At 52.2% G+C, this 21,609-nt stretch overlaps 1 protein-coding gene across 10 annotated transcripts; it reads left to right on the top strand.

The window, feature by feature from the left end:
* On the top strand, positions 1-21,609 carry LOC142823235 (zinc finger protein 251-like). Of its 10 annotated transcripts, none has more exons than XM_075913912.2 (5): positions 281-398; positions 2,045-2,095; positions 2,593-2,719; positions 3,314-3,427; positions 4,194-6,328. In XM_075913912.2, the coding sequence occupies exons 2-5, from the start codon at positions 2,045-2,047 to the stop codon at positions 5,789-5,791; spliced, it is 1,890 nt and encodes a 629-aa protein (XP_075770027.2). In that variant the 5' UTR covers positions 281-398; the 3' UTR covers positions 5,792-6,328. The 10 variants fall into 10 exon arrangements, 9 of the variants coding, with proteins under 9 accessions (XP_089626888.1, XP_089626887.1, XP_089626890.1 ...); XM_075913917.2 differs by lacking the exon at positions 281-398 and adding an exon at positions 3,524-3,599 and having other exon boundaries at positions 405-2,095; positions 4,194-4,331; XR_016347307.1 differs by lacking the exons at positions 281-398; positions 2,593-2,719; positions 3,314-3,427; positions 4,194-6,328 and adding exons at positions 12,556-12,682; positions 13,311-13,424; positions 13,734-17,160; positions 17,425-21,609 and having other exon boundaries at positions 418-2,095.

Here is a 21,609-nt window from a genome sequence, read left to right as displayed (position 1 = left end):
CCCCCCAGTCTGGCTGCTCCCGAGGGGTCTGTGAGCGGGGCAGAGCCAGGCCCAGGGGCGCAGCGCAGCGCGGATGGCGGGTGTCTCGCTAGGACCCAGCAGCAGCAGCAGCAGCAGGCGCGGGGGGAGCGATCGCTGGCTCCGGCCCGGCCGCAGGAAGCGACTCGCCGCCGCTGCTCGCGGGGACTCTGGGGCCAGGCTCCGGGCCGGATCCCCGAGCCCCGGCGGGGGCTGCTGCGGGGCCCCGGAGCCCGGGCTGCAGCCGGGAGGGGGAATCTCCGGCCGGGCCAGTCCCGCTGCTCCCTCCCCAGGAGCCTCTCCCCGGGCAGCGCCCCCAGCCCGGCCAGGCCCTGCCCGGCCCAGCCCCTGCCCCAGGGCGGGCAGCGCTTGGGGGGCAGGTAAGAGAGACCCCCCGGGAGCGGCGCCCCGGTGCCCCCGGGCTGCAGGGGGAGGGGTTGGCCCCGGGCTGCTCCCGGCGGAGCTGGCTGCGAGTCCCCGCCCGGGCCCGGGGCAGCTGCCGCCCGTCCCATGGATTTGGGGGCGGGGAGGAGCAGCCCGGCCGCGCTGGGGGCTCAGACTCTTCTGGTCCAGCAGGGGAACCGGCGGGAATTTCTCACGTGGCCGGGAGCAGCCGCTGGGGCAGCCCGAGGCTCTGCCCGCCCCAGCCCCGCAGCCGGAGCCTGCCGGTGTTGGGGGGAGCCGGAGGAAGGCGCCTGGGGCCGGGCAGGAAAGCGGCTCTGCCCCCAGGGCTCTTTCAGGGACCGGCGGACGAGTTGGTCCCAGCTGGGGGCCCTCCCCTGGAGAGGGGGGAGGATGAAAAGGGGGCAGGGGAGGGACTGGAAGGGGCAGCAGGAGCAAGAAGTGAGGAGGGAGGCTCCTAGCTCCGCCCAGACCCATCCCCATCCCTGGGCCGCCTGACTCTCTGGGGATCCTGGGAAGTGGTGAGAAAGGAAAAGCCACTTGCTGCTCCTGCTGACACAGCCCTACTTAGGGGGAAGAGGGAAGTTAGAGGGGGGTTACACTAGAGAGTGGGGCAAGACCCCCCCCCCTCCCACCACCAGCTCCGGCTTCAATTCTGCACCTTTTTTGGCTTGCCAGGAGAGTTTTAAAATATCCCCGGTAGGTTTAGTTCTGCTGGGTGGTAATAAACTAATTTTTTTTTCTCACCACAACCCAGTCCTGAGCTCTGTCTGTAAGGAGACAGCTTGGGAGGAATCGGGGTGTGAAATGGACTCACACCCTGCCTGACACCCGCCTGGCCCTGACAGGCTGAGGAATGGTGTCCACGTTTCACTGGTCTTACATAACCTAAGAACATAAGAACGGCCGTACTAGGTCACACCAAAGTCCAACTAGCCCAGTAGCCTGTCTGCCAGCAGTGGCCTGCTCCAGATGCCCCAGGGGGGGTGGACCGAGGACGGTGATCAAGCGATTTGTCTTGTGCAATCCATCCCCAGCCTCTGACAGAGGCCAGGGACACCATTTCTATCCCCTGGCTAATAGACTGGTTTATGGACCTAACCTCCATGAAATTATCTAGCTTCTCTTTAAACTCTGTTATAGTCCTAGCCCTCACCTCCTCCTCTGGCAAGGAGTTCCACAGGGTGACTACACACTGGGTGAAGAAGAACTTTCTTTTATTAGTTTTAAACCTGCTACCCATTAATTTCATTTGGTGTCCTCTAGTTCTTCTATTATGGGAACTAATACATAACTATTTTTTTATTCATCCTCTCCACACCACTCATGATTTTATATACCTCTATCATATCCCCCCTTAGTCTCCTCTTTTCTAAACTGAAAAGTCCGAGTCGCTTTAGTCTCTTCATATGGGACCTGTTCCAATCCCCTAATCTTTTTAGTTGCCCTTTTCTGAACCCTTTCCAAGGCCAAAATATATTTTTGAGGTGTGGAGACCACATCTGTACACAGTATTCAGGATGTGGGCATACCATAGTTTTATACAGGGGCAGTAAGATATTCTGAGTCTTATTTTCTATCCCTTTCTTAATAATTCCTACCATCCTATTTGCCTTGTCTTCAGATGATCCCGTCTTCTCAGGGCCGGGCAATGGCCGGGATGGAGCCAGTTCAGGTAGGGGGTTTCCAGGAGTTGCTGGGCAGGAGGAGGGAGGAGACAGGGTGGGATAAAGCTGCTGAGTTTCTGAGCAGCCCCATCGGGGCAAAGGTAGGGGTGGGGCACATCCCTCCTTATTTTTCACACAGGATACAACCCCCCTGGGCAAGGCTGGGAAAACGGAGCAGGGTCCCATGTCCGGCATCTGACCCCACTGGGTGCTGAGAAATAGCCTGGGATGCTGCCTGGGTTCCTGTCCTTCTACCGTTTCAGAAGTCTGCTCTCTGTATCAGCCTGTGGCGGGCAGGCATGTGACCCTGCCTTCCTCTGTCGGTGGGAAGGGACAATTTGCTCTCATCTCCTCCCACCCCCTGAAGACTCCTGGCTGCTCTGTCAGCATTGGGGTGGGATTTGGCTACTCTGCCACCCTCAGAGAGCTTGAAGTAATTTTTTTTCCGTCACATGATTAGCAGGATTGTGGCTGGGGCTGAGCGGGGGGACTCTTGTTGTTGCAGATGCGGGTGACTTTCGAGGAGGTGGCTGTGTATTTCACCCCGGGGCAGGGGGCGCTGCTGGGCCCCACTCAGAGAGCCCTCTACAGGGACGTCATGCAGGAGAACTACGAGGCGGTGACCTCGCTGGGTAAGGGCGTCCTGGCCCCTGGGGATTAGGAGCCGTGGGGTCTGCGTGTCCGACACGGGTCAGGTTCTTCCCTGCTCAGGTGGCCTGGACAGGAATGGGTTCCATGGGCACAGCTGCCGGGGGAGAGCGACTTGTGTCTTTGTACCCTTTCCAATGGGTCAAAAATAATGGACATGCTAAACTTTCCCCTCCTCTCTCCTCCCTTCCAAGTTTCTGTCTGTCTGTATCGATTGCCATTCACACGCACAATCCTGATTTACCTTCCTTCTTGGAACCAGCTCCAGCTATAGGGCAGGCTCTGAGCTCTTCAGGTTTAGAAACAGGCAGGGGTTTGACTGCAGAGCTGTTTGTGTCAGCAAGGGCCCCAGACTGCCCAGATCCTGAGAACTCCTAGGGAGGGCGTCACAATTCCTCTCCCCTCCCCACACGTCTGCCTCTCCCCAGGGGGCTCAGTGACCATGTTTCCGTCCTCTTGGATTGCACATTCCCCAGCAGAGCCCGGGGACAGGTTCCACACACGGAATGTCCCTCGGGACAGACGCTCTCCCCACCCTCCCTGCGCCCTGATCTGCTCTGATTTCACCCCCTGCGCAGGGTTTCCCGTTCCCAAACCTGAGCTGATCGCCCGGCTGGAACGAGGGGAAGAGCCCTGGGTGCCCGACTTCCAGGCTGGCGAAGAAAGAGAGATCCTGAGAGGTACCTGCACAGGTGAGAACTGACATAGTGACCATCTGATGGAGAAAGGAAAAAGTTGAGATTACCAATAATGTACTGTGAGTAAGTGTTCTGCCTCCTTTTACACAGGGCAGGGTGATAATCGCTTACGTTTCCCACCAGTCCTGATAGCTGCAGGAGTTTTCTTCCCAACTCTTCTTTCTCTGTGAGTGTTTGTGTGGGAATTGGAGGCAGAATCCAATAGCTCAGTCTATTCCAGTGTTTCTTAAACTGTGTTCCTCAGCTGGAGGTGTGCTGCAGAGAACAGAATTCAAAATGGCTGCCCTTAAAGGGGCAGGCGACCTTTTTTTTTTTTGTCGATAATTTCCCCCAACCTTTTTTACTTTTTTTTTTTTTTTTTTGCTGAACCAAAAATCCTTGGTGTTCCTCATACAAAAAAATTATTATCTGGTGATCCTCAGTTTAAAAAAGATTAAGAAACACTGGTTGGTTCCAAATCACTGTGTTGGGTTTTCCCCTCCGTGCTGTTCCTCTCTCTCTCACCCCCAGCACAATAACTCCTGTCTAGATTAGGGACATGAAAGGTTTTCCAGTTAACCAATGAGGGCTAGAGCAACCCCTGTCCACAGCATTCCCGTGCATGCTACAGGCACGGGCTGCTCCGGCCAGACTGAAGCGTTCCCTTCCTCGCCCGCTTCCCCTTCAGTCAGGAGCTGGTTAAATAACACATTTCACTGGATAACCAGTTAACTGGCATTTTAAATCCCTAATCTAGATTTTCTGTCTTTCTCTCTCCCAGCAGGTGGTGAGAGAGTGCGTGTAAAGGAGGAAGAGGATCCCCATCACGAAGTTGAGATCGTGCATGTAAAGGTGGAAGAGACTCAATATGAGGACATTCCTGGAGAGATAGAACCGCAGGCGACCTTTGTGAGAAGAGCTGAAGGGAATGTTTCCCAGTGCTTGGAACAGGGAGAAGCCTGGGGAAACTGGCCCAGACCAGAGGGGCTACTGGGAAACCTCCCAGTGAAGAAAGAAGATGAATCTATTCCATGTGGGGCAGGAGATGAGGTTCTCCCATCCCAGGACACAAATCCAAAGGAAGAGAAACATTATTACTGCCTCCACTGTGGGAAAGGCTTCAGTGAGAGATCCCACCTTATCACACACCAGACAATCCACTCTGGAGAGAAACCCCTTCGATGCTTGGCCCCTGCGAAAATCTTCAGTAATCCTTCAGATTTTAATAACCCAGGAGGAAGTCACGCAGGAGAGAAACCCAACAGGTGCCTCGGGTGCTGGACCTGTTTCATTTGGAAGTCAGGCCTAATTTCACATCAGGCAGTCGACATAGAAGAGCAACTGCATAAGTGCTTGGATTGCGGGAAAAGCTTCATAGACAACTCAGACCTTGTAAAACATCAGGCCATCCACATATCAGAGAGACTCTTTAAATGTTTGGAGTGCGGGAAAAGTTTCATTGAGAAGTCAGACCTTGTTAAACATCAGGCCATCCACATATTAGAGAGACTCTTTAAATGCTTGGACTGCGGGAAATGTTTCAGAGACAGACCAGCCTTTCTTACCCATCAGGCAATCCATGCAGAGGAGAGACACCACAAGTGCTTAGACGGTGAGAAAAGCTTCATACGGAGGTCAGAGCTTGTGGATCATCAGGCAGTTCACAGAGGGAGATCCCAGAAGTGCATGGACTCTGAGACAACTTTTCCACGGAGGTCAAACCTTGTTAGGCATCAACCAGTTCACGCAGGAGAGCTACCCCATAAGTGCTTTTACTGTGGGAAAGGTTTCACACGGAAGTCGTTCCTTAATGACCATCAGAGAGTCCACACAGGAGAGCGACCCCACAAATGTTTGGACTGTGGGAAAAGTTTCAGATGGAGTTCAGGCCTAGTTAAACATCGAGCAGCTCACACAGGAGAGCGACCCTGTAAGTGCTTACACTGTGGGAAAGGTTTCGTATACAGGTCGGATCTTATTAAACATCAAGCCATCCACACGGGAGAGGGACCCCATAAATGCTTGGAAAGTGGGAAAAGATTCAGAAACAGATTTGCCCTTCTGTCCCAGCAGGTGACCCATGCTGGAAAGAAAACCCACGAGTGCTTACACTGTGGAAAAAGTTTCACTCGCAGGTCAGACCTTGTTAGACATCAGGGCAGCCACACTGGGGACAGACCTCATCAATGCTCAGACTGTGGGAAAAGTTTCATCCATAGGTCAGACCTTGTTAGACATCAGGCCATCCACAGAAGAGCCAGACCCCATACATGTTTGGACTGCCCAAAAAGTTTCATAAATAGATCAGACCTTCTTGAACATCGGGCAACACACACTGGAGAGAGACCCCATGAGTGCTTAGATCATGGCATTGTTTAGGAGACTCTTGACAGGTGCTCTGGATTTCCCTGAATGTTTTCCCTCAAACTGAGACAAGGCTTTTAACTACAACACAACCTGAGCATGTGGGATGTGATGAATTCAGAAGCTGGGAGCAGCACAGCCTTTGTGGCAGGGAGTGTATTGATGAAGAGAGGCGGGGTGATTAAACTTACAGAAGAATTGTCCTTAAGATTAACTAAGGATCATTAGATGCTCAAGAAAACGAAGATGATCATGAGCCAGTGTGGCTAGTCTGCTGTTACGTAGAACGGAGACGTATCCACCTTCTGCTGTAACCCACTAGACACCTGTCTCCTCCCAGAGCTGAGAGAAGCCAGGAGTCCGGACCGGGAGGGTCTCTCTGCAGAGTTAGTAGGAAACTAAGAACATACATTTAATTTTTGAAACCTCACCCAGTGTCCTTTAAGTGACTTGCCACATAATGTCAGCACATATTTGTGTTAGAACGGAGTGGATCTCATGGTTATTTAATGTTTTTTCTTGTATATACGGATTAGATACATCTGCCAAAAATCCAGTGTTTGTATGTGCCTTACTAGCCCTTGGAAAGAGATGATGGCGTGGGGGGTATTTGTGAGACAAGTTTGCTCCTACCCTCCAGATTTGCTGCTTGGCTGCTACTGAGCATGCTCAGTAACACTGCAGAAGCTGCTATCCGTCCCCCCTCCCTCCCTGCGCCCACTCTGCCCTTCCCTACTATCACCGCACCCACCACTTGCCCACTCTCTACTAAAATCTGAAATGGCGCCTTGCCCCCATGGACAGGAGGTGGGTTATTAAACTGAAGCAGAGCGACCTGAAAAAAGGATCTTGACTTCTTCCCAGCCCTAAGGCTTTGGTGCTCGCTTGGGTTCCCCCCCCAAAACAAGGGGTTTAGAGATGGTGGATTCTTTCTCGGGTGCCTCTCTGCAGGGATCTAAAGAGAACTACGAGAGATGTCAGCTGATCAGAGGAAAGGAGGGGATGTGGGCTGGTGCCAGGTAGATGAGACTAGAAATCTCCTGTCTACAACGCAAAGAACATAAGAACGGCCATAGTGAGTCAGACCAAAGGGCCATCTAGCCCAGTGTCCTGTCTGCTGACAGTGGCCAAGGCCAGGTGCCCCAGAGGGAGTGAACAGAACAGGGAATCCTCACATGATCCGTCCCCTATCATCCATTTCCAGCCTCTGACAATCAGAGGCAAGGGACACCATTCCTACCCATGCTGGCTAATAAGTACAGATGGACCTAACCTCCATGAATGTATCTAGTAAAAGTCCTGGTCTTCACAACATCCTCTGGCAAGGAGTTCCACAGGTTGACTGAGTGCTGCATGAAGAAAAACTTCCTTCTGTTTGTTACCTGTTCATTTCATTGGTTGACTCCTAGTTCTTATGTGATGGGAACAAGTAAATAATTTTTCCATATTCACTTTCTCCACACCTGTCATGCTTGTATAAACCTCTATCATATCTCCCCCCCCTCCACCTTAGTCTCCCCTTTTCTCTCCCAGTCTTTTTAATCTCTCTGTTCCAAACCCCTAATCATTTTTGTTGCTCTTTTCTGGACCTTTTCCAATGCCACTATATCTTTTTTGAGACAAGGTGCCCATATTTATACGCAGTATTCAAGATGTGGGCATAACATGGTTTTACATAGAGGAAATAAGACATTTTCTGTCTTATTCTCTCTCCGTTTTTTAATGATTCCTAACATTCTGTTCAGCTTGGCCTTAACCAGTTTGCTTGTGCTTACAGACTAAGGTCTTGCTGCCCCATAACCACTGCTTGGTCTTCCTAAGGCTGTTCTGTAGATGGCTAACCAGTTGACTTTGCATCTTCCATCACAGGGACCCTGATGGTGTCCTTGTTCTAGCTTTGCCACCGGCTTTGTAATGAGTTTATCTCTACAGCAGTGCCGGTATCCTCCCAGGGGATGTTCTGAGCTGCAGCTGACACTAAAGCAGGGATGTGGAACCTTTTTTGAGTTGGGAGCCACTGACCCATGGAAAAATCAGGGGTCACACGCAGAGAAGCAAAAATAAATAAAAGGAAACCTCACTGACTTGGCCCCCAATGGGGGGGGGGGAGCCCTCACAAATGTGGCCCCCATTGGAGAAGCAGACCAAAAAAAAAAGATGTTAACCTCACTCCCTTGAAGTTGCACCCCCAGATCTTAGGAGGATGGGAGGGAGCATGCTGGCATTGGGATGTGGAGTCTGGGCAGGAGGGAGGGTGCAGGATGGAGGATGGGTTTTGCCTGCATCTTGGCAGGAGGGTGCATGTGGCTCTGTCAGCTGTTGGGGACCGCCCCCTGTCCCCCCACTGGCCATGATTCAGCCAATGGGAGCAATGAGGGGGAGGTGCCTACATGGACCCCTTCCCTTCAGTGTGCAACCGCTTCCTCCCCACTGCCAGGGTTATAGTTGGGTGAGGCTCACCAGACTTGAGACCTGCTCCCCCCCCCCCATCATTTGCTCTCCCCCATGCTCAGTCCATTTCACTGAGTTGGGGTAGGGGGGCACGGGCTCTGGGGTGGGCTGAGGGGTTTGGGAGGAGGAAGGGGTAAGGGGCACGGGCTCTGGGAATGGCTTCCAGGCTGGGGCAGTGTTGGGGTGGACGTGCAGGGGGCTCCAGGCTTGGGCAGCGTCGGGATACAGCAAGGAGTAGGACTATAACCGAGTTTAAAGAGAAGCTAGATGATTTCATGGAGGTTAGGTCCATAAAAGGCGATTAGCCAGGGGGTAGGAATGGTGTCCCTGGCCTCTGTTTGTCAGAGGCTGGAGAGGGATGGCAGGAGACAAATCGCTTGATCATTGTCTTCTGGCCACCCTCTCTGGGGCACCTGGTGCTGGCCACTGTCGGCAGACAGGCTACTGGGCTAGTTGGACCTTTGGTCTGACCCAGTACGGCCGTTCTTCCGTCTGACATCCCCTTACACTGCAGAGACAGCTGTGTGGGGGTCCCCCTGTGCACTCCACTCCCTCCTTTTAGCTTCCCCATTTTTTTTCTTTATTTTGTTTTCATTACTTGCTGTTTAATACATTGTATTTGCTCTGCAATGGGCAAGGAAGAGGTTGGAACGGGGACAGGACCACGGAGTGGGGACACCTTTGCCTCTGCCCTGGCGGATGCCACGCTTGGGGGTCGATCCCCACAAAGCCCAGGCCCAGCCTTTCCAGGGTACCGGGGATTATTGTGGAAGCGGTGTCCTCAAAGTCAGGCAGGCACTGGATGAAGGGACAAGGGGAGAGGACTCAGATCCCTCTGCAAACCAATTCCACCGGGTTAGAGCATGAGGCAAGACAGTTCCCCACAACAGAGGGACCCTGCCCCCCACTTTCCTCTGGGCGTATTTATGGGTCTGTTCTAAAGTTACTCACATGATTAAGGAAAAGTCTCCGAGCGGCCCCAGCGGTCGGGGCTGCCCCACTCTGCGGCCACCAAACATCCCCCCGAGCTGGCTGCTCCCGAGGGGTCTGTGAGCGGGGCAGAGCCAGGCCCAGGGGCGCAGCGCAGCGCGGATGGCGGGTGTCTCGCTAGGACCCAGCAGCAGCAGCAGCAGCAGGCGCGGGGGGAGCGATCGCTGGCTCCGGCCCGGCCGCAGGAAGCGACTCGCCGCCGCTGCTCGCGGGGACTCTGGGGCCAGGCTCCGGGCCGGATCCCCGAGCCCCGGCGGGGGCTGCTGCGGGGCCCCGGAGCCCGGGCTGCAGCCGGGAGGGGGAATCTCCGGCCGGGCCAGTCCCGCTGCTCCCTCCCCAGGAGCCTCTCCCCGGGCAGCGCCCCCAGCCCGGCCCGGCCCAGCCCCTGCCCCAGGGCGGGCAGCGCTTGGGGGGCAGGTAAGAGAGACCCCCCGGGAGCGGCGCCCCGGTGCCCCCGGGCTGCAGGGGGAGGGGTTGGCCCCGGGCTGCTCCCGGCGGAGCTGGCTGCGAGTCCCCGCCCGGGCCCGGGGCAGCTGCCGCCCGCCCCATGGATTGGCGGCGGCTGGGTGGGGGGAGCACATGTGGGTGGGGGATCTGGGGTCACGTTACCACGTGTTACACCCCCCCCCCCCCCCAGCTGCTGCTTTGTGCTCCTGGCGCAGCGGGCGGAAGCTGCTGCTCAGAGCGATCTGCTGCCCCCCCCATCAGCTTCACCCACCCCCCGGAGTTGCTGGGAGTTGGGGGGGGCGCTCCATGTGGGGTGCGGGCTGGGGAGAGGGTGGGGCTCAGGGGGCACTAGGGAGATTAAAATGGGTTGATTTAGGTTTAAATGACCCCAGTGAGATTTTCAGCGGGTCCAACAATGACGGGGGGGGGGGGTTGTGCCTACCCCTCCCTCCCCACCCTGCTGCCTCTGAGGCAGCAGTATGGGGGTGAAGGGGCTTGGTGTGACCTTTACAGGGTTGCACTGCCAGATCGCTGGCAGAGACTCAGGGCTGGGGCAGAGGTGAGGGGTGGAGTGGGGTGGGGGTGCAGGCTGTCTTGGGGGGACAGGACCCCCCCCACTCATTTTCACTGCAGGGGCTGGGGCCAGTGCCAGGCAAGGAGCGCTGGTCCCCCCCTCCCCATTACAGCAGGTACAAGTCACTTCCTCAGATACCTGAAGGCACCAGAACTGAATAAGGGAGGGAACGGAGATGGGGAGTGTGTGTGTGGGGGGGAGGAGGGGGGGTGTTGCTGTTACTAGACATGTTCTGTATGTGTTTCCCAACCTGCCTGGGATGTTTCCACTGGAGACAAGTCCCCTGCTGTGACCACGGGGGTTGCCCTCACTCTGTTTGCTTTGTTCTGTCTCATGTGATTTCTTCTGTCCTGTGTTGGTCTCGTGCTGTGTGTGTGCCTCAGTTTCCCTGGGCGCTGCACCTGTGCCCAGCTGGGGATGGGAGTGTTGGGTGAGACTCTTACAGAGGGGAGGCTGCCCAGCCCAGCACCTGCCCAGTGTCACAGACTCTGTTGTCACCTGAGCCTAGGTGGGGGGTGCAACCAGGTGACACCTTTTGCCCAGGATGGATGGTTCTGTCTGTGCTACGCTGTGTCCCTGTGAACCAATAAACCTTCTGTTCTACCTGCTGCCTGAGGGGCACGTCTGGCTGCGGATGGGGGTGCAAGGCCTGGTGTCTCCCCTCCCCCCCCCCGTGACATCTGACATGGTCCCTCCTCTTGCTAGCGGAGGCAACCACCACATGGTGATGTCCGACAGCCCTGGGCCACAGAGTCCCAGGCACAGTGCCCTGGGTCCGCTCTGAATGGAGCCAGGCAAAACGTGAGTGTGGGGGGTGTCCTGTCGTGGCTCCCTCTCCCCACGGCAGGGAATCAATGGGATCGGGACCCCTGAAGGAGCCTCACATTCCCCTCCCAGGGGCCAGGCTCCCACCTCGGCAGCCCTTGGGTGACTCTGGGCCAGCTGGGAAAACAGAAGGTGGGGAGGAGAGTGGCCGGGAACACAGCACAGAACAGATCTTGTCAGCACCGAAATCAGGCCCATTCCGCCCCATCCTGCTTGGGGTCTCCCCCCCCAGCGCTGGGCTCCCCCTGTTGAGTCCCAAAACAGGAGCCTCACCCACTCCCAGCCTCAGTCACTGCCCCTCCCTCATGCTTTGTTTTCTTCCTGGGCAAACCGATCACTTGGCCTGAGGCCTCCCCAATAACTTTGTTCCCCAACCCCTTGGGCGGGCTCCTTGCAGACGGTGGGCTCAGGGCTTCACTTGCCGGGGTGCCGCCTGTTGGCCATTCTGTTGCCCCGGCAGCGGATCTATGGTCCCACCCACGCTCTGGGGAGTTCCCACAGTAATCTCACTCCCGGAGCCCAGCCCCTCGGTATGTGAGTCACCCCCTAGGGAAACTGAGGCACACACCGTGTTCAGAGAAAGATATATCTCTGAGACCAGACCCGGGAGCACTTTGTGCAGTGGCTCTAACCAGCCCCAGGCTCTGCCAGCATCTGCTTGCGTGAGGGAGGGGGCATTGCAGGGGTGAAATGACATTGGGGGGCAACACTCCTATGCTTTTTTCCCAGTGCGGGGCTCAGAGATGCTGCTGGGAGGGGGCGTTCAAAGGGGCTCGTGGGTTTTGTTCTGGTGGGAGGGGCCGAGCTGGGGGGGGGGGTAACAAACTAGTTGGGTTTCTTCCCAAAGGGCAGAGCCAGAGAGTCCCAGGGCGTGTCTGCAGGGGCAGGGCCTGGGGGGACTCGGGGGGCGACAGGGACTCAGGCCCCTTCTGGCACCTCCCCCATCGCCCCTCTCGCCCGACAGGCCGAGGAGACACGTTGAGAGTTCGCTCCAGAGCGCCCGTCTGCCAGGGGCCGGGCAATGGCCGGGATGGAGCTAACTCAGGTAGGGGGCTTCAGGGAGCTGCTGGGCGGGGGGAGGGAGGAGACAGGGTGGGATGAAGCTGCTGAGTTTCTGAGCAGGCCCATGGGCAGGGTGTGACCGCGCCCCCATTTCTAACCCAGGCCCCCCCCCCCCCGGGCAGGGCTGTGAAAATGGCCCAGACTCCCAATGCTGAGACCTGAGCCCCCAGCCAGAGGTTGCTGGGAAACACAAAGGGAAGCTGCCGGGATTCCTGTCCCTGCCTGTGGCTCAGAGCTCGGCTTCCGCCTCAGCCTCTGGCTAGCAGGTGTGTGGCCAGGGAGAAGGCCCTGCCCTCTGTCTGCTGAGGGGGGAGGGTGACGAGGATCTCTCTGCACATCCCCTGAAGCCTCCTGGCTGCTTTAAACAGGCTGAGGATGGGTGTTGTGGCTGGGGCCGCAGGCAGTGGGTGAGAGACTCTTGTTGTTGCAGATGCGGGTGACCTTCGAGGAGGTGGCTGTGTATTTCACCCAGGGGCAGGGGGCGCTGCTGGACCCCGCTCAGAGAGCCCTCTACAGGGACGTCATGCAGGAGAACTACGAGGCGGTGACCTCGCTGGGTAAGGGCGTCCTGGCCCCTCGGGGATTAGGAGCCGTGGGGTCTGCGTGTCCGACACGGGTCAGGTTCTTCCCTGCTCAGGTGGCCTGGACAGGAATGGGTTCCGAGGGCACAGCTGCCGGGGGAGAGCAACTTGCATCTCCGCACCCTGTGCAGTGAGACCAGGGTGTCAAACCCTAATGGACGTGCTAAATCATCCCCACCCGGCCCCTCTAGATTTCAAGGCGGAGGGGCCATGTATCCTCCCGTCTGGGTTGTTTCTCACTCACACCTAGAATCCCTGTTCCCCTCCCTCCTTGGGACGTGGGACGAGCTCCAGCCATGGGGAGGGCTCTGGGCTCTGCAGGTTTAGAAACAGGCAGGGGTGTAACTGCAGAGCTGTGAGTGTCAGCAAGGGCCCCAGACTGCCCAGATCCTGGGAACTCCTAGGGAGGGCGTCACAATTCCTCTCACCTCCCCGCACATCTGCCTCTCCCCAGGGGGCTCAGTGACCATGTTCCCATCCTCTTGGGTTGCACATTCCCCAGCAGAGCCCGGGGACAGGTTCCACTCACGGAATGTCCCTTGGGACAGACGCTCTCCCCACCCTCCCTGTGCCCTGATCTGCTCTGATTTCACCCCTTGCCCAGGGTTTCCCGTTCCAAAACCTGAGCTGATCGCCCGGCTGGAACGAGGGGAAGAGCCCTGGGTGCCCGACCGCCAGGCCGGGGAGGAAAGAGAGATCCGGAGAGGCACCCGCGCAGGTGAGGACTGACAGAAACCAGTTGGAAAATGAAGGAAAAATTTGAGAATCCCAAAAATGAGGTATCGGTAATTACCCTCGGGTCTTCCTCCTTTCATATAATTCAGGGTGTAGTCAGCAGATATTGCTCACAGTCTTTCAGCAGTCCTGTTACTGGCCGGAGTTTCCTTCCCTGTGAGTGTTTGTGTCGCACACGGAGGCACAATCCCAAAGATTCAGTCTGTGCAACTTCAGTGTGTTGCGGTTATCCTTAGTGCTGCTCCTCTTTCTCCCCAGCTCAATGACTCCTGCCTCTTTGTCTCTCTCCCAGCAGGTGATCCTATAAAAGAGGAAGAGACTCAATATGAGGAAGATCCAGGAGAGATGGAACCGCGGGCGACCTTTGTGGGAAGAGCTGAAGGGAATGTTTCCCAGTGCTTGGAACAGGGAGAAGCCTGGGGAAACTGGCCCAGGCCGGAGAGGCTGCTGGGAAACCACACAAGTGAGCAAATGGATGAATCTCTTAAATGCGGAGAAGGACGCAAGAATCCCACAGCCCAGCAGAGAAACCCCAAGGAAGAGAAACACCAGGAATGGCTCAGATATGGGAAGGGATTTCTTGTGAGCCCAGAGCTTATTACAGTGCAGACAGTAGGTGCTGGGGAGAAACCCCTTCAATGCTTGGACCATGGGGAAAGCATCAGTAGCAGCTCAGATCTTAATACTGATGGGAGAAGCCAAATGGGAGAGAGAGGCTCTCAGTGCCGTAAGAGAGGGAACTCTCTGAATTGGAAGTCAGCCCTGAGGACCCCTGAGAAAACCCACACAGGAGAAAGCCCCAATAAATGTGTGGAGTGTGGGAAATGTTTCAAACGGAGATCAGCCCTGATTAAACATCAAGCCGTCCACCTAGGAGAGAGTCCCCATAAGAGATCCGATAGTGGAAAAACTTTCCGGCAGAGATCAGTCCTTGTTAAACCTCAAGCAGTGCGCACTGGAAAGAGACCCTATAAATGCTCAGACTGTGGGAAAATTTTCAAACGGAAATCTGCCCTTGTTTCACATCAGAAAATGCACACAGGAGAGAGCCCCCATCAGTGCTTAATCTGTGGGAAAAGTTTAAAATGGAGGTCATCCCTTGTTTTACATATGAAAATCCATACAGGGGACAGACCCTATAAGTGCTTAGACTGTGAGAAAAGTTACATACAGAGGTCAGATCTCATTAAACATCAGGCCATCCACACAGGAGAGAGACCCCATAAATGCTTGGAGTGTGGGAAAAGTTTCATACAGAGGTCAGATCTCATTAAACATCAGGCCATCCACACAGGAGAGAGACCCCATAAATGCTTGGAATGTGGGAAAAGTTTCACAGAGAAGTCATCCCTTTTCTCTCATCAGAAAATCCACACTGGAGACAGACCCTATAAGTGCTTAGACTGTGGAAAAGGTTTCATTTGGAAGACATCTCTTGTTTCACATCAGGTAATCCACACAGGAGAGAGACCACATAAGTGCTTGGAGTGTGGGAGAAGTTTCATACATAGGAGACACCTTCTTAAACATCAGGCAGTCCACACAGAAGACAGACCCCATAAGTGCTTGGAGTGTGAAAAAGCTTTCAAATGGAGATCGGATCTTGTTAACCATCAAGCAATCCACACAGGAGAGAGACCACATAAGTGCTTGGAATGTGGGAAAAGTTTCATACGGAGGATTGGCCTTGTTAAACATCAGGCACGTCATACAGGAGAGAGACCCCATCAGTGCTTAGATTGTGGAAAAACATTCATACAGAGGTCTCACCTCAATCAACATCTGGCAGTCCACACAGGAGAAAGACCCCACAAGTGCTTAGACTGTGGGAAAAGTTTCCTACAGAAGTCATCCCTTGTTTTACACCAGAAAAGCCACACAGGAGAGAGACCCCATCAGTGCTTGTACTGTGAAAAAAGTTTCATAAGGAAGACAGCACTTATTCAACATCAGGGAATCCACACAGGAGAGGGATCCCACAAGTGCTTAGACTGCGGAAAAAGATTCATGTATAAGTCAAGCCTCAATCAACATCTGGCAATGCACTCAGGAGAAAGACCCCATAAATGCTTAGAGTGTGGGAAAAATTTCAAAAGGAAGTCTGCGCTTATTCAACATCAGGGAATGCACACAGGAGAGGGAACACTCAAGTGCTTAGACTGTGGAAAGGTATTCATATATAGGTCAAACTTCAAGCAGCATCTAGCAATGCACTCTGGAGAAAGACCCCACAAGTGCTTAGAGTGTGGGAAAAGTTTCATAGTGAAATCTGCCCTTTTTACACATCAAAAAATCCACACAGGAGAAAGACCTCATAAATGTTTAGACTGTGGGAAAAGTTTCATGAGGAAGTCAGACCTTGTTGTACATCAGAAAATCCACACTGGTGAGAGACCCCATAAATGCTTAGACTGTGGGAAAAGTTTCATACGGCGGTCAGACCTCATTAACCATCAGGTAATCCACACAGGAGACAGAAACAGTAAGTGTTAAGCTGTAGAGAATGTTTTGCATGGGTGTCTAACATTCTTAAAGAACAGGCAATGCGCACAGGAGAATCACCTCATGATTGCTTTGACAATGGGAAAAACATTTTACATGAAGGTCAGCCCTGGTTTTACATCAGAAAATCCATACTGTAGAAAGATCCTATAAGTTCTCCAACTGGAAAAGCTTCACGTAGAACTCAACCCTTCTTGGTCATCCAAACAGGAGAACCCTCATCAACGCTTAATCTGTGCACTAAGTTTCATGTGGAAGTCAGAGCTTTGTAAACATCAAGTACTCCACAAAGGAAGGAGACCCCATTGGTTTTTGGAATGTGGGAAGCGTTTCACAGGAAGATGAAATGTTATAACTCTTCAGAGGATCCACAGAAGAGAGAGACCCCATGAGTGATCGGAGTGTTAGGAAAGTTTGATATGGAGGTCAAGTTATCGTAAGGATCAGGAATCCATCCAGAAGGGAAATCCCATATGTGCTTGGACTGTGGGAAAATTTTCATATGGACTGCTTGGGCTGTGGGAAAGTTTTCAGAAACAGATAAGCCTTTCTCAACATCAGACTGTCCACATGGGCGAGAAACCCAGTAAGTGCTTAGGATAATTTCAGAAACTGATCACTCTTCATTTTACAAACGGGAGAACAGGAAAGTAAAGACAGTGGGTTTCAGGAAGGCAGACTTTAGTAAACTCAGAGAGCTGGTAGGTAAGGTCCCATGAGAATTAAAACTAAGAGGAAAAACAGTTGAAGACATTTCTGTTTTTCAGAAGGGCATTACAACTATTCCACTGTGTAGGAGAGATAGGAAGTAAGGCAGGAGACCACTTTGGCTTACCTAGGAGATCTTACGTGGTCTAAATATCAAAAAGGAGTTGTATAAAAAGTGGAAAGGAGGTCAAAATACAAAGGATGAATATAAGCAAACAACACAGGTGTGTAGGGTCAACATTAGAAAGGGGAAGCACAAAGTGAGCTCAATCTAGCTAGAGATATAAAGGGGAACAAGAAAACATTCTACAAAGGAGGTACCTGAGCCATTAGTGATCATCTTTGAAAAGTGGGGAGAGATTCCAGAAGGCTGGAAAATGGCAAATCTAGTGCCCATCTATAAGAACAACCCAGGAAATTACATTCCAGTCGGTTTACCTTCTGTGCCAGGGAAGATAACGGAGGAAGTAATTAAGGAATTCATCTGCAAACGTCTGGAAGAGAATAAGGTTAAGAGAATGGGCTTAAAGTGCAGCAGGGGAGGTTTAGATTGGAAATTAGGAAAAAATTCCTAACTGTCAGGGTGGTCAAATATTGGAATAAATTGCCAAGGGAGGTGGTGGAATCTCCCTCTCTGGAGATATTTAAGAACAGGTTAGATAGACATCTGTCAGGGATGGTGTAGACGGAGCTTGGTCCTGCCTTGAGGGCGGGGGGCTGGACTCGATGACCTCTTGAGGTCCCTTCCAGTCCTATTATTCTATGATTCTAAGGTGACCGGTAACACCTTATTGATTTGTATAGAACAAATAGATATTTGTATAGAATAGATTTGTAAAGAACAAATCACGTCAAAGCAATCGGACAGCTTGCTTTGATAGGATAAGTCTTGTGGATAAGGGTGAAGAGGTGGACGTGCTATACCTATTTTGACCATACGTCCCTGATTTTCCAGGACAGTCCCGAATTTAAATACTCTGTCCCAATGTGCCCATCAGTTAGTGAAATGTCCCGGAAAACCCTACCGGACATTTCACTATTTGATGGGCAGTGGAAGAAGCGACCAAGAAATGGCTCCCCCGGCCCGGCTGCAACTCCTCCTCCTCCATGTCGCTTGATAGTACAGTGGCAGCCACTGCCGCTGCCACCACTGCTACTGGAGTGGAGGGAAAGTCCAAGGCAGAACCTGGCAGAGCCGCTCCCAGATTACTGCGCATTGGAGCTGAGAACCACTGAAATAGAGGCACTTCCGGCCTCTCCCCCTGAGTTAATGCAATGCAAGTTGTGTTAATGCAATTGCAGCATACTTGTATAGGGGGTTCTTATGGGGCCCAAACCCCTCCCTATTGGTAGAGGACAGTGGGAGGACTTTTTAGAGGGGTCACACAACTCGCTTTACTGTCGGTCATGTGTCCTCCTTGACCCCGGGAGTACTACCTCCAGGGATGGGACTTCTTGTGGCAGATGGGCGTGGTTGACAGGGTCAGGGCACGTGGCTGACTTGTCACTGATTTGGGTTTAGAAAATTTTGTCACCATAGGAATTTAAATTTACTAACGCATTTGATGCGGACTCACATGACCTTATCAATAAACTAGGGAAATACAATCTAGATGGGGCTGGTATAAGGTGGGTGCATAATTGTTTGAATAACCGAAAGCTCATCATCTAATAAACCATCTTGTTAGTCTTTAAAGTGCTACATTGTCCTGCATTTTGCTTCAGCTACCCCAGACTAACACGGCTACATTTCTATCACCATTCTCAGAGAGTAGTTAATAATGGTTCCCAATCCTGCTGGAAGGGCATAACAAGTGGGGTTCTACAGAGATCAGTTTTGGGACTGGTTCTGTTCAATATCTCCATTGATGATTTAGAGAATGGCAAAAAGAGGACGGTTATGAAGTGTGCAGATGATACCAAAGCTGGGAGGGGTTGCACATGCTTTGGAGGATAGGGTCATAATCTGGACAAACTAGAGAAATGGTCTAAGGTAAATAGGATGAAGTATAAAAATGACAAATGCAAAGTGTTCCACTTAGGGAGGAGCAATCCGTGTCACACCTACAGAATGGGAAGTGACTATCTAGAAAGGAGTCCTGCAGAAATGGATCTAGGGGTCATAGTGGATCACAAGCTAAATATGAGTCAGCAGTGTGACGCTGTTGCAAAAAAAGCAAGCATGATTCTGGGCTGCATTAACAGGAGTGTTGTGAGAAAGACACGAGAAACCATTCTTCTGCTCTATTCTACGTTGATTCGGCCATAATTGGAATATCGTGTCCAGTTCCGAGCACCACACTTCAAGAAAAAGTTGGAGAAGGTCCGGAGAAGAGCAACAAATAATATTAAAAGTCTAGGAAACATGACCTAGGAGGGAAGGCTGAAAGAATTGGGAGTTTTTAGTTTGGAAAAGAAAATACTGAGAGGGGATGTGAATACAGTTTTCAAGTACTGTACCTAAAAACATTTTACAAGGAGGAGGGAGAAAAATTGTTCTTCTTGACCTCTGAGGATAGGACAAGAAGCAAGAGGCTTAAATTGCAGCAAGGGGGGTTTAGACTGGACATTAGGAAAAACGTCCTACCTGCCAAGGGGGTGAAACACTGGAATAAATTACCTAGGGAGGTTCAGGAATCTCTATCATGAGATCTTTAAGAGCAGGTTAGATGAACATCTCATCTGGATGGTGCATGGTACTGCCATGAGGGCAGAAGACGCCAGTTCTAGTATTGTAAGATTCTATCTGAGAAGTCAGACAAGTGTGAGAGCCCCTCCTCATCCCCCCAGCGCTGACTCCTGCATCCCCAAGGCCCTGCCCTGAGCCCCTCCTTCAGAACCTGAACAATGCCAGTGAAATAGGCTAGTGAAAGAGAAATATAAAGCAGTCATTGTACTTTGAATTCTGCATTGCCGCTCTACTCTGCACTAGTTAGGCCTCAGCTGGAGTACTGTGTCCAGTTCTGGGCGCCACATTTCAAGAAAGATGTGGAGAAATTGGAAAGGGTACAGAGAAGAGCGACAAGAATGATTAAAGGTTTAGAGAACATGACCTATGAAGCCAGGCTTCATGAACTGGGCTTGTTTAGTTTGGAATAAAGAAGATTAAGGGGGGACATGAGAGCGGTTTTCAAATATCTAAAAGGGTGTCACAAGGAGGAAGGAGAAAATTTGTTCCTCTTGGTTTCTGAGGACAGGACAAGGAGTAATGGGCTTAAAGTGCAGCAGGGGAGGTTTAGATTGGACATTAGGAAAAAATTCCTAACTGTCAAGGTGGTCAAATATTGGAATAAATTGCCAAGGGAGGTGGTGGAATCTCCCTCTCTGGAGATATTTAAGAACAGGTTAGATAGACATCTGTCAGGGATGGTGTAGACGGAGCGTGGTCCTGCCTTGAGGGCGGGGGGCTGGACTCGATGACCTCTCGAGGTCCCTTCCAGTCCTATTATTCTATGATTCTATGATTGCAGCTGAAATCAGTATTTTTCAAAATGCAGAAAACATCCCAAAATATTTAAAGAAATGGTATTCGATTATTGTTTAATCGCCCCATACATCACCATTCATTTTTTAATTGTTCATTTTTTAACTAGAAGTTAGTAGTTGTAGTAGTCCCTTTTTACCTATCTCTTGTTGCTGTCTAGGAATGTATTTTGTTAATTCACAAGTCAAAAGGAAATATTAACACTTGGGCTACGTCTAGACTGCCATGATTTTCCAGAAATGCTTTTAATGGAAAAGTTTTCCGTTAAAAGCATTTTCGGAAAAGAGCATCTAGATTGGCACGGACGCTTTTCCGCAAAAGCACTTTTTGCAGAAAAGCATCCCTGGCCAATCTAGATGCGCTTTTGTGCAAAAAAGCCCCGATTGCCATTTTCGCGATCGGGGCTTTATTGCACAAAACAAATCTGAGCTGTCTACACTAGCCCTTTTGCGCGAACGGGAGCAGCATAGTATTTCCGCAAAAAGCACTGATTTCTTACAGTAGGAAGTCAGTGCTTTTGCGGAAATTCAAGTGCCCAGTGTAGACAGCTGGCAAGTTTTTCCAGAAAAGCGGCTGATTTTCCGGAAAAACTGGCCAGTCTAGACACAGCCTTGGGTTATACTTGGGTGTGATGATGTCACTGTATGTACATCTCTCTCTTGAAAGTTTATGGTAACCTGCCTATCAACGGCTTTATGGATCATTGTGTGAATCCATGTAGCCGAATTCCCTGTGATGGGTAAGAAATAGGATACTTCCAACACGTGTTGGTCCCCTAAAGGATGCCTGGTGTTGAGAGGCTGCAAAAAACATCTATAAAAGCTCTTAGCACCTGATCCTTTTATCTCAGACCTTCTTCAGCTTCATTGGGGGGCATTGGGGCTGTAAGACTGAGCTCTCCCCTCCCATCTGGACTGCCCAGTTATTTGGACACTGAACTACCCCTAGAATGGATGATTCTGAAAAGGGCTTCGGGAAATTCTAAAGCAACATCTCCACAGTGCACCTGACCTACGGATTCTGTTCCTGTCTCTGTGTGCAATGATCCCGTGACCAATATTCTGTCTTTCAATAAATCTGGGTTGAGTTGATAAGAATGGGCTGTGAGCGCGTCTTTGGGTAAGAACTGAATTGTTCATTGCCCCGTTAACTTGGCGGGTGATGCGTCTGATCCTTTGGCACTGGCAAAATTCTTTGTGATGAACAAGGTTTCCAGTAACCATCTGATGTTAAACTGAGCTGTCTGGGAGGAAGGCCAAGGCCCGGAAGCTTTACAGCAGAGCCAATTAATAGGCAGACTGGGGGCAAACCTGATTTCCTCCCTTGGGGCCAGATTGTCTCATTCTCTGATACTCTCACATAACTCTGGGCGGGGCCTCCTGAAAAGCCATTTGGATTTTTACATTTTCTCCCTTATGGGCCAGAACTACTCAGATACTGAAGGCAGGGCCGGACGGAGGCATGGGCGAGCCGG

The sequence above is a fragment of the Pelodiscus sinensis genome, chromosome 19 (genome assembly GCF_052426305.1).
Source record: "Pelodiscus sinensis isolate ZL-2025 chromosome 19, ASM5242630v1, whole genome shotgun sequence".
Taxonomy (NCBI): Eukaryota; Metazoa; Chordata; order Testudines; family Trionychidae; genus Pelodiscus; species Pelodiscus sinensis.
The sequence above is the reverse complement of the archived record's forward strand: the minus strand, read 5'-3'. Positions and strand labels throughout refer to the sequence as shown.

Coding starts and splice junctions, on each gene's coding strand:
- LOC142823235 (XM_089770760.1), top strand. CDS start 2,045: ATGATCCCGTCTTCTCAGGGCCGGGCAATGGCCGGGATGGAGCCAGTT. Junction 2,096..12,555: donor CCGGGATGGAGCCAGTTCAG/GTAGGGGGTTTC, acceptor TTGTTGTTGCAG/ATGCGGGTGACCTTCGAGGA. Junction 13,425..13,733: donor CCGGAGAGGCACCCGCGCAG/GTGAGGACTGAC, acceptor TCTCTCTCCCAG/CAGGTGATCCTATAAAAGAG.